The 12134-nt window shown below is 41.6% G+C and overlaps 1 protein-coding gene across 2 annotated transcripts in view; it reads left to right on the forward strand.

The window, feature by feature from the left end:
- SPTB (spectrin beta, erythrocytic) overlaps positions 1-12134 on the forward strand; it is a 273420-nt gene that overhangs the window by 224197 nt on the left and 37089 nt on the right. For both annotated transcript variants that reach the window (XM_029598897.1, XM_029598898.1), the window contains exons 31-32: positions 5635-5831; positions 9823-9929. In XM_029598897.1, coding sequence (XP_029454757.1) covers positions 5635-5831; positions 9823-9929 — 304 coding nt within the window. The remainder of the gene's footprint in view (positions 1-5634; positions 5832-9822; positions 9930-12134) is intronic.

A 12134-nucleotide genomic window follows, 5' to 3' on the forward strand; every position in this document is an offset into this window, starting at 1 on the left:
GCATTTTATGTGAAACACTGGCCATGTTTTCAAAAAAATCTTAAACTGGGCAAATTTCAAGGTGACTGATCAAGTTGACTGAGTGGTCCATGCAGGACACACTGACAGGTTTGCTGACACTTTGCAATATTTACATACATTTAAGTGTTTTTGGAAGACCTAATTATTTCTATGATTATTGTTTCTCTTCTTTTGTGCGTGATTTAGCACACTGGGATTTATTGGCTCTTCCATGTTGTTGTTGGAAAAGTCCATAAACCATTATTAGCCAAATAGGCTTGGGAAAGCTGCTGTTTATCCCTGGGAGGAACAAAGAATGGATCTATTCTTTGGAATCTGCCAGGTAACTTTTGACAGAGATGGTGAGACAGGATGGACCTTTGGTCTGACACTGTATGGCATATCTTACATTCAGTTGCAAGCTGCTGTAAAGTAGGGATGTGAATCGTTTTAGGACGATTAAAATTATCGTCCGATAATTTTAATATCGTCTTAAACCGTTATGGAACACAATACAATAGAGATTCTAACGATTTATCGTTATAAATCGTTAGAATCGTGAGCCGGCACACTAAAACCCCCTAAAACCCACCCCCGACCCTTTAAATTAAATCCCCCCCCCTCCCGAACCCCCCCCCCCCAAATGACTTAAATAACCTGCGGGTCCAGCGGCGGTCCGGAATGGCAGCGGTCCGGAACGGGCTCCTGCTACTGAATCTTGTTGTCTTCAGCCGGCGCCATTTTCCAAAATGGCGCCGAAAAATGGCGGCGGCCATAGACGAACACGATTGGACGGCAGGAGGTCCTTCCGGACCCCCGCTGGACTTTTGGCAAGTCTTGTGGGGGTCAGGAGGCCCCCCCAAGCTGGCCAAAAGTTCCTGGAGGTCCAGCGGGGGTCAGGGAGCGATTTCCCGCCGCGAATCGTTTTCGTACGGAAAATGGCGCCGGCAGGAGATCGACTGCAGGAGGTCGTTCAGCGAGGGTTCCGGCGCCTCGCTGAACGACCTCCTGCAGTCGATCTCCTGCCGGCGCCATTTTCCGTACGAAAACGATTTGCGGCGGGAAATCGCTCCCTGACCCCCGCTGGACCTCCAGGAACTTTTGGCCAGCTTGGGGGGGGCCTCCTGACCCCCACAAGACTTGCCAAAAGTCCAGCGGGGGTCCGGAAGGACCTCCTGCCGTCCAATCGTGTTCATCTATGGCCGCCGCCATTTTTCGGCGCCATTTTGGAAAATGGCGCCGGCTGAAGACAACAAGATTCAGTAGCAGGAGCCCGTTCCGGACCGCTGCCGTTCCGGACCGCCGCTGGACCCGCAGGTTATTTAAGTCATTTGGGGGGGGGGTTCGGGAGGGTGGGGGATTTAATTTAAAGGGTCGGGGGTGGGTTTTAGGGGGTTTTAATGTGCCGGTTTTGCGATTTTACGTTTTTTTCGATTTTTCTCGATTTTTCACGATTTTTCACGATATTTTACCCCCCCCAAACGGCAACAATACGATTCCCTCCCCCTCCCAGCCGAAATCGATCGTTAAGACGATCGAGGACACGATTCACATCTCTACTGTAAAGTATATCATATAAAACAAAACCCAAACATTATCATCCTTCCAAACATTTATAATATTTTTAATCCACCAGGATAAATGCCTCCTTAGGAAGAAGAATGCAAAGGTGGCTCTTTTTGGGGGCAATTTTCAACTAGCCTGTGTACTTTATGCAAAATTTTCAAAGAGAAACTAATGGTGTTTCTCTTTATTTAACATTTCTTATATACCGCCCAACTGAGATACCAGATCTGTCAGGGGCAATGTACAGCAGAACAGATATACAACAGTAAAAAATACATTAAAACCCTCTAAATATAATAAAGCAACATAAAATAAAATAAAAACTTCTCTGAGGATATCTAACCCACTTGACCCAAATTATGACAGGGCCAACCTACTTGCTTGGAAACAGTCAGGCTTTTACCTTTTTCCTGAATGCCAGGTAATTAGATTCCACAGTGCCGGACCTGCTACCGAATAAGCTCTCTTGCAACTTAAAGATTTGTGCATCTCTCAACCTGATGGAACTTGAAACAATGCCCCATGAACTGATCATAAACTGCATTTTGGATTATAAACCTTAGTCAGCTTCTGCTAATAATTTGTGCCCGGTCCCGTGAAATACCTTAAACATCAAGATCAGCAACTTAAACTTTACTCTTGCTCCAACAGGGAGCCAATAAAGATGCCTTAACAAAGAGTTTGTGCTCATTTGTTGTGGACCACCCATAATTAACCTTGCTGCCATGTTCTGCGCCCCTTGTAAACATTTTGGGTAAGATTTTCAAAAATATCCATCTGAGTTAGCTAGATAAGGCTTACCTGGCTAACTCACATGGGATATTCAGCGGCAAAGCTATGCTATTTAATATACCTGACTAAGTTGCTAGTTAGCTGGATAAGTCTTTAGACCTGCTATTGAGGAGATCTAACTTATCCGGTTAACTTAACCAGATAAGTCCAAATATTGGCAATTATTCCACTAAGTAACTCCTCCCTGGTATACTCCTGCTAATCGCTTAGCCGGATAAGTAATTATCAGGCTAAGCGACGGCCGCCGAGCAGGAATAGATATTTAGCTACTGCCACTTAGCTGGATAAGTCCCTACTAATTTGGCTAAGTAACGCTGAATATTAGCCTCTTTATGCTCTTACTCAGTAAGCCCACCAACAAATATTTGTAATAGTCTAATTAAGGTGATATGAAAGTCTGAATCACCATTTGAAAGGCAGCAAAATTCAGTAATGGATGTAATCTCCTTAATTACCCAAGTCTAAAAAAATACCTTGTGCCCCACAAAAGAGATATGAGAATCTAGACTAAACATTTCATTGATCTGCACCACCATCCAATCTCTTACCTTTGTCCCACCATGAACAACCAGATCCTGTATTTTAAAACTTAAAGGCCCAGAAGGATACTCTCCCCCAACAATGTGCAACCATTCAGTTTTACCTCCATTCAAAATGTATTTATTCCTTGCAAACCATTGTACTATTGTTTTCAATCCTTCATTTATACCCTTCATGGAGACATTAGAGTCGGCGTTCACATGCATCACTATTTGCTCATTATCAGCATATATAAAACCTTGAAATCCCAGCTCTGTATCAACAATCCTAGTGGTTGCATAAACAAATTAAAAATCAATGGTGATAGAGGAGACCTTGCAGGACCCCACAGTCCAATTTAAGAGTCAGAATATTCCCCTCTCACTTTCACTTTTCGAGTCCTTTGAGACAAAAATGAAGAGATGCACTTAACCACATGACTCCCCATACCCAACCAGACCAAAAGCACTAGACAGATCCAATAAAATTAAATATACCGGCACTCCCTTATCTCTCCACCTCATAACTTCATTATTCTTTGCCTCTAAAACTGACTCCATGCTATAGCCCTTTCTAAAGTCGGATTGACAGTCATCTAACTCCATATTTCTTCCAGATATGCTAACAACTGAGAACAAACTGCTTTTTCAGTTATCTTCACCAAAAAAAGAATTATTAGAAACTGGACGATAGCTAGTACAATTTGTCATTTTTCAAAAGTGGCATCACTACAGTTTGTTTTAATTGACTCAGAAGACAACGCTCACATAAAGAGGCATTCACAATCTGCCCTAAACCACTCAACAAATCATCCATGCATGGTAGGAGTCAAACTGACACTATAGGGGTCATTTACCAAGCGGATCACATGCGATACCAAGATGGGGGCAGAGTCGGGGCGGCGTCAGCCCCGGAAGAGGAGGAGTCGGGGCGGCACCGGGGCTGACTCCACGAAGACTGCGCCTACAGCGAAAGGTAAGCACCTTCATCGCGGATGTGCGATCGCTGCCGGCTATCGCAGGACCGCCCCCCGTTTTGCTCCCTGTTACCACGGGATTCACTATGCCTTGCAGCATTAGTAAATCCAGCCCTATGTCAATCTACTAGGACACAAAATCACTTGCAACTCTTTCCCTCCCACCAAATAAAATTCCTCCAAGCCTTAGTACTCCCTAAGCCAAACACGTTGACTCAGCCTGTCTTCTCACTAGCAAAATTTCCTAGCTATGCGTCCAGAAGTTATGCAAAAAGAGGCATTTTTTGTCTTTAGGTATCCATGTAAATGTTGTATTAGGTATCACAATGAGAATTATATTTTCTTTGATCCGTCTCAATTAAGAGTTTTTCTGGATACGCACTCCTAATTAATCCCCAGTAGGCTTGGCATTAAGGATATGTTGAGAATCTCACTCAGCTACCATTATTGTATTAGTAATTTTTCCTTGTACTATGCTCATAATTCAGAGTCCCACTGTTTTTCTTTTATTTTTTTCAGTGCTTTATCAATATATTGAATATTAAGTATTTACTTTTTGAAATTTCAGAACTGCACTGTTATTTCTCAACAAGATTAATTTGTGTATATTAAAATGCTGATAAATAAAAAAAATAAATACAAATTCCTCCAAGCCCTAGTGCTCCCTGACCCAAACACGTTTACTCAGCCTCTGTCTTCTCACTAGCAGAGTCAGTCACATCATGGCATGGGAAGGGGCTAGGGAGCCCCAGATGGACTCTGGTTCTTCTCCGGTCCCAGCTGTCCAGTCTGTTAACTGCTATAGATGATCGTGTGGCTCTCAGCATTGCTCCTCTGCTCTCCTCAGGCACAAGTTGGTAGCAAACAGCAGATAATTCTGGTGGCACATCTCTTTATGAGCCCTACTCGATGATGAGGGTTGGCGAGGTCTTCATGTCACGGCAGGGGGAGGAGCTAAGAGGCCCTGGATGGATTTGGGTTCTTCTCTGGACTCAGCTGTCTGGCCCACAGAATGCCACAGGTGACCTTGTAGCTCTTAGCAACGCAACTCCACTCTCCTCAGGCACAGATTGGTAGCTGATATTTGTGGAGGCAGCCAAGTGGGGTAAAATAGTTTTTGATCTGATGCAGATGTCATAGAGCAGTGGCATGCTTAGAACATGAGCTTCCTGTCCTCACAAATGCAGGGATGCTTGACAAATCTCTCTCCCAATATAATGCCTAATATTGTTGGTGTCAATTTAAAAGAACTGGTGACCTTAGCAAGGCCTTATCCTTTGGTTTGTGCTATTTGGCTCCTCACTAACTGGTCAAGAAATTCCTAGTTCATTAGGAATCCCATTTTAAGGCATCACCTCAGTATGGGCCTGCCTTTTATGAGAGGACAAATGACAAGAAAGGGAAGATTTATTTTTTCAAATCTGTTGTGTTAGCCTGCTCCATGGAGGTAATTTCTTTGAGAACAACTTGGACAGTGACACAGGGACCATTTTCATCTTTTAGCATTCTGGAATGAGAGTGGGTAGGTGGAAAAATATCCTATAGGACCATAAGGCACAATCATCTTAGAAGGTCAAAGGACTAATTCTGGAACCTACATCATTCTTCTTTTGGTGGTTTGTAAACAATCCCCTTGTCAGGAAAAAATGCAGGACTTAAAACAATTTTTATAACAGTATGGCCCACATTCAGCAGAAGAAGCCTTCAAGTGTTTGTTCTGGTATGCGTCTTCACTTGTGATCCTATGCGTACTGATTTATGATGCTCTTTTTGTACAACAGTGCTAGAAGTATGTCAGTTTGCAAGAGATGCCTCTGTGGCTGAAGCTTGGCTTATTGCACAGGAATCCTACCTCGCCAGCCGTGATTATGGAGTGAATGTAGATGATGTGGAGAAATTATTAAAAAAACATGAAGCCTTTGAGAAATCTACCGCAACATGGGATGAGAGATTTGCAGCTCTGGAAAGGCTAACCACGGTAAGTTTTTTTAAATTTGAGGATGAGGTATTGTTCAGTACGAGGCCTTCAGGTATTCTCATCAGGGAATCTATATTTAGGAGGTAATTTTCAAAGGGACTTCTGTAGGTACAATAATAATTTATGCGCAGAGGTGGCCTTTTACAAAATTGCCTGCCTGATATGTGGCTAAATTTATGTGCACATCATGTTCATATGTAAGTTTATACCTCATCAAAGTGGCACAAAACATTGTTAGATGATAACTGAATTAGAAATAACAATAAGTGCAGTATAGGACCCTTATAAGCACTACCGATTACCTGACCTTCATTGCTTTTTAAATAATCATTGGTTCAGATTTGTAATATTTTTAATTTTTTCAGAATAATGCAAATAAAATTGATCACTTATCTTAGAAATATACTTTCAGCAGCTAAGTCATAACAAACATGTAATCCCATCCAATAACAAAATCCTAATTGTCTCAACATGGGCTGTGTTTTGAAGTTCACATATGCATCAGGGGATTGTTCATATTTTTTCAAAAGATAGGGACTTATTCATATTCAAGACAAATGTTTGGTGCCAAGTTCAATTCCTATCCCCGGAAGTATACACATCTCATTTTATAACTTGCATGTGCAAGATATTTTAGGTTCACAAAATTAATCTTGAGTTCTCACCAGGTCACCTCTACCTCTCTCTCCCCCATTTCTTTCCTCTCCCCCATCCCCTGGCCTCTGCCAATCTCTCTTCCTTTTCTGAAGTTACAGTGAACAAAACTGCCCATCTTCTCTCCTCCTCCAAACTGACTACTTGTTCCTCTGACCCCTTTTCCACTCAGTTCCTCAGCTCTAGTGCCAATGTAGTCATCCCTTCCATTTGTCACATCCTCAATCTATCACTGCTACTGCTTCTGCTGCCTTCAAACAGGCTGTGATCATACCACTCCTTAAAAAATCCTCATGGGACCCTACCTGTACTGCCAATTATGGCCCCATCTCCCTTCTCCTTTTTGCTTCTAAAGTACTTGAACTTGCTGTTCACTGCTACTGTCTTGACTTTCTTTCATCTCAAGTCATTCTTGATCCACTCCAGTCTGGTTTTCACCCTCTACTTTCATCAGAAACAGCCCTTGCTAAAATCTCTAATGACCTGTTTATGGTTAAAACCAAAGGCCTTTAGTTAGTCTTTATCCTCCTTGACCTATCTGCTGCTTTTGCACTGTTGTTCACCACCTAGTCTTGACACTCTGTCCTCACATGAATTTAGACACTCTGTCCTGTCTTGGTTCTCTTCTTACCTCTACCATTGCACTTTTAGTGTTTCCTTTGGCAGATCCTCCACTACAGCCATCCCACTATTAATTGGTGTGCCTCGGTTTTATCCTGGGCCCTCTTCTTTCTCCCTGTATACTATTTCTCTTGATGCTCTGCTATCCTCTCATGGCTTTCAATACCCTCCTTATGATAATGACTCCCAGATTTACCTCTCTACGCCAGAAATTTCATAAGGAATCCAGTCCCAGATCTCAGCCTGCTTGTCTGACATTGCTGCCTGGATGCCTTACTGCTACCTTAATATGGCTAAGACAGAACTCCTTATCTTTCTCCCCCAAGCCCGCTTCCCCTCTTCCTCCTTTCTCTATTTCTGTGGGTAACAGTGTAATCCTCCCAGTCCCCTCAGCTTGTAACCTTGGAGTCCTCTTGGACTCCTCTCTCTCCTTCTCTACACATATTCTAAACACTTCTAAAATGTGCTATTTCTTTCTCTCTAACATCACCAAAATCTGTCCCTTCCTTTCTGAAGATGCTACCAGAACCCTAATCTACTCTCTCATCACCTCCCACTTAAACTTCACAGGTCTTCCTCTAAGCTATCTCTCTCCATTTCAATTTATCCAGAATTCAGCTGCACGATTTATATTTTGTCAAAGTTGCTACATCCATATAACACCTCTTCTCAAGTCACTACATTGGCTCCCTATCCATTCCTGCATACAGTTCAAGCTCCGTCTACTCATCTACCGAGAGCCTTCATTCTGTAGTTCCTCGCTATCTCTCCTCTCATATCTCTCCGGCTCTCCCTATACCCCTCCTCACGCATTGTACTCATCAGGCAAGTCATTCCTATCTGTGCGCTTCTCCTCTTCCACCAGTTCCGACTCATAGCTTTCCAGCTGGTTGCACTGTTGTTGGCTTGGAATAGACTTCTTTTTTTTTTTTTTTTTTTGCAATTTTGTGGCTGCTTTTAAATTATAACCCCAATTGTCCTGCTTACAGTCTCATTAAATTTTAATCATTGGCTTAATAAATGAAATTCCCCAAGTCTCTTTTGCCCTGTATGTTTGTCTTGATTGGATTGTAAACTGTGCTGAGCAGAGACTGTCTCTCTGTTTATTTGTACAGTGCTGTGTACATCGAATAGCGCTAAAGAAAGTGTTAAGTAATAGTACTAGGACTGAGAGGAGATGTTCCTGGTGGTGGAGCTGGGGTGGGGTTTGGATTTATGCTCATATTTTGTAAAATTCAGTTGCATGAGCAGCATACATTATCAGGAAAAGTTTATGTGCAGCAAATGGCAGCTGTTACTTGTGCCTGGTAGATTTGGTGGGATCATTTTCAAAGTGGACTTGTTTGTGCAACTTATGTACAAACTTGCAGCATAAGTTATGTGAAATGTTTGAAAATTATTCTCCTTAGAAATACCTGATTTTCAAAGAGTGATCTTTTTCTTTAAATATATGCAGCTTGGTATTTTTACTTCAAAAGTAAAAATTTGATGACTTGAAAAAAAATGCAAAAATCTAAAGGATGACTATTAAGGGGTCTGTGATCTAAAATGCATTAACGCTTGAGTTTAATGCTTTAGTTTTTTAGTTCATGTTAATATTAATGTGGACCTAAAATGGCCTAGCACAACATTTCCTAATAAACTGTGTTGCATGCAAATGCATGAAAAATATTAATATTGAAATAGGTTACTGCAAACCAGTTTAAGCAAGGTGGTTTCCAGAAACCCACCAGCTAGTGCTGAAACGTAACTATACCTTAGGAGATGTAGTTAAGTTTTCTGTAGGCATCAACAGGCTAACGTGCCTGCCAATATGGCTGGCCCCTCTCCCTCCATGGCCTGATTTCACCCACCCACCAGTGATCAAGAAGAACTTTCTGTAGTCTGATTCCTCCCCCCCCCCCCCCAATTCTTAATAAAGATCTCCACAGAATGATCTCCTCACCTCCAATCCCACCAGAGCCAACCACAGCCCAATCACCCCACCTCCTAAGCCTTGATTGATGACCTCTGTGTGCTGAGCACCAGTCCTCTCTCCCCCTTCTTTCATTGCCTACCCCCATCTAAAGATCCACACATGTTGGATAACCTGACATGCCCTTTGTCTTGCAGGCACCTTTGTTTTAGACTTGGGGAGGGGGAAGGAGGGGAATGAGGTCCATGGCTGGCTTTTCATGTTGACTTGGTTAGGGGTAAGAATTGGTTCATGAGGGCCTTCATTCAAGATTTGGGGGGCTGGAGTCAGAGCCAACATCAAGGTTGACATTAGCAACTGTGGTAAAACCCACTATTAACACCAAAGTTATTAAAAGGGCATAAAACCTTTAGTAAATATGGCATTACAATTGTGACTAATATCCATATTAATATCATCTGTTTCTGTATGTAAATGGATAGTTTTAATGTGATCTTAAGTCTTTTAAATGGGCAGTCTTAGCATCTAGTCAGATGAGAGAGAATGAAAATTCATGCTCCTTGTCTGCTGGGAGTATCCATCTTGTGCCTGCCTGAGAGGAGGAACAGTCTGTGATGTCACTGATCCTCTCAGATTATCCAAACATCCCCTAGGTGTTATCTCAGTTGAGATAGGGTATGCATGTAATCTACATCAGCTTTATCTCTGCAGTTTTTGACATCAAGCACTTCTTCCTACTGCCAGTTAGAATCTAGTTTTGCCATAGTATTTTGAAGACTTTATATACTTGTTTTCTTCTAGCTGGAATTATTAGAAATAAGAAAACATCAAGAGGCTGCAAAACAAAATATGACAAAAAGTGTTGGCCATGAAACAGAACTTAAGACAAAACACAAAGGGGAGACAAGGTAGGTTGTTATACAATACAATATGATATAAATTGGTTTTAGATTCATTCATGGCCATGCATTTATCTTTATTCTTGTTTTATGCAGCAGGTCAAATCTACTTTGTTCACTATTTCAAAATCCCTGTCTTTCCAGATCTCTGTGAAACTGGATTGTTAAACAGCTGCATTTATGTTCATTTCAGCAGAAAAATGAAACTACATTTTTTTGCCCTAACTTGATAGATAGAGGCAAGAAAAAACACTGATGGCTGCATTAGCTAATTTTCCCTGCAGTCATAAAAGCCTGGTATTTCACCATCACTATGTAGCAGGCAGCAACCACTTAGGATTTAATTTTCAGGCTAGAAATGTGTATGTGATGTAAATCAAGCATGCATGTAGGATTCCCACCTCATCCAAGTCAACCAAAAAAGACAATGGACAAGTCCTGGTTTTGCCCTGTAGCATGTATGGAGAGCTTTGGTTTGACCTGACTAAGCTGGTAACCCTACATGCATGCCTAATATCCTTAGCCCTTACAACTAGGGTGTCCTGCAGCATTACTAAGCACGTGTAACTGGGGCTAGGCTGATGGTTTAGTGGTCGAGATCTGCATAGTCATATAAGAGACCTGATTGGATTCCCAGGCCAAGCTTCTGCTCCTCAGATCTGGGGATGCTGCAAAGGCAGCACTTATAGCAACCCAGAGGGAGGGAATGTCATTTATCACTCAACAGCAATATCTAGAGACCAGACTTAGGATCCACATTAGCTGAGCTCCTGAGGGAGCTGCAGTTTGTGGCCTATAGTGGAGGATGGCTTGGCTGAAATGTGGAAAAATACTCCGGTAGCTGTGAATGGAGGCTGGCCGATAGCACTGTAGCCCATTAGAGCCTGGTTTTGATCGAGCTGGAAACTCAAAAGAATCAGGAGGAAAGAACTGGGCCAAGAAAATAAAAACTAATGTAGCCAACACTGTCATTTTAGAGTGCCATACTATACTAGAAGAGCACTGTGATTTGAAGGAAAAGGCTGAAGGAAGAAGCAAATATTATCACCGTAGAGATTCTACTAGCATAAGTTAATGTATCTAAAATCAGGTATTTTTTTAAGTTGACCCTGGGCTTTTCTTGCCCATCACCTCATCAGATGTTCAGTGCTCATCATTATAAGTCCCACTATCAAAAGGAGGAACTGTATAGTGGACCAGTTGCATGAACTTTATCCCACAGGCTCTAACATGTAAAACACACAGGCAAGGAGAGAACATATTAGATACATTTCTATGCACTTAATTCACAGTTCTGCAAATGTAGACATCTAACAAGGAAAAATGCTCTGAAACTCACATAAAAGTAGTAAGCAGCTAGTGTGAGCATCTCCTGCTTTTGCAAAAATGAAAAAAAAGCATACAAATATACAATTATAAATATTCATAAGGTAAAATAAAACCAGAAAAGAAAAAATGTTCTTACAAAAATTAAAACGAAACAAAAACCATATTACAAAATAGTTGGGCAGGAACCCAGATGATAGTTATAATACCAAATACTGACAAAACAAAACAAAGTGACAGCTGGAAAAATCCAGCTCTGATAAATCTAAACACCCCCAAACTGAGGGCATTCAGATTTCTCCAAATCCAACCTTAATTACTGCATAGTGGGGCTAAGAATTCAGACCTATACTCAAATAACTAGTTAATTTTCACCAAACTACAACAAAAATGTCTTTTTTTAAATATTATTTTAACCGTTAACCATTCCTTTTCTCCTGCACCTCAGTTGTTTTTCTTTTCTTGGCCACCTCCATATTTGGGGTAAAAAAGTGGGTGAGAGCACACGAGGAGGAGACCATGGGTAAGAGTATAGTGATAGGAGTATACTACCGTCCACCTGGACAAAATGGTCAGACAGATGATGAAATGCTAAGAGAAATCAGGGAAGCAAACCAATTTGGCAGTGCAATAATAATGGGAGATTTCAATTACCCCAATATTGACTGGGTAAATGTAACATCAGGACTTGCTAGAGACATAAAGTTCCTGGATGTAATAAATGATTGCTTCATGGAGCAATTGGTTCTGGAACCAACAAGAGAGGGAGCTATTTTAGATTTAATTCTTAGTGGAATGCAAGATTTGGTGAGAGAAGTAACGGTGGTGGGGCCACTTGGCAACAGTGATCATAACATGATCAAATTTAAACTAATAACTGGAAGGGGG

Source organism: Rhinatrema bivittatum, chromosome 4 (genome assembly GCF_901001135.1).
Source record: "Rhinatrema bivittatum chromosome 4, aRhiBiv1.1, whole genome shotgun sequence".
Taxonomy (NCBI): Eukaryota; Metazoa; Chordata; class Amphibia; order Gymnophiona; family Rhinatrematidae; genus Rhinatrema; species Rhinatrema bivittatum.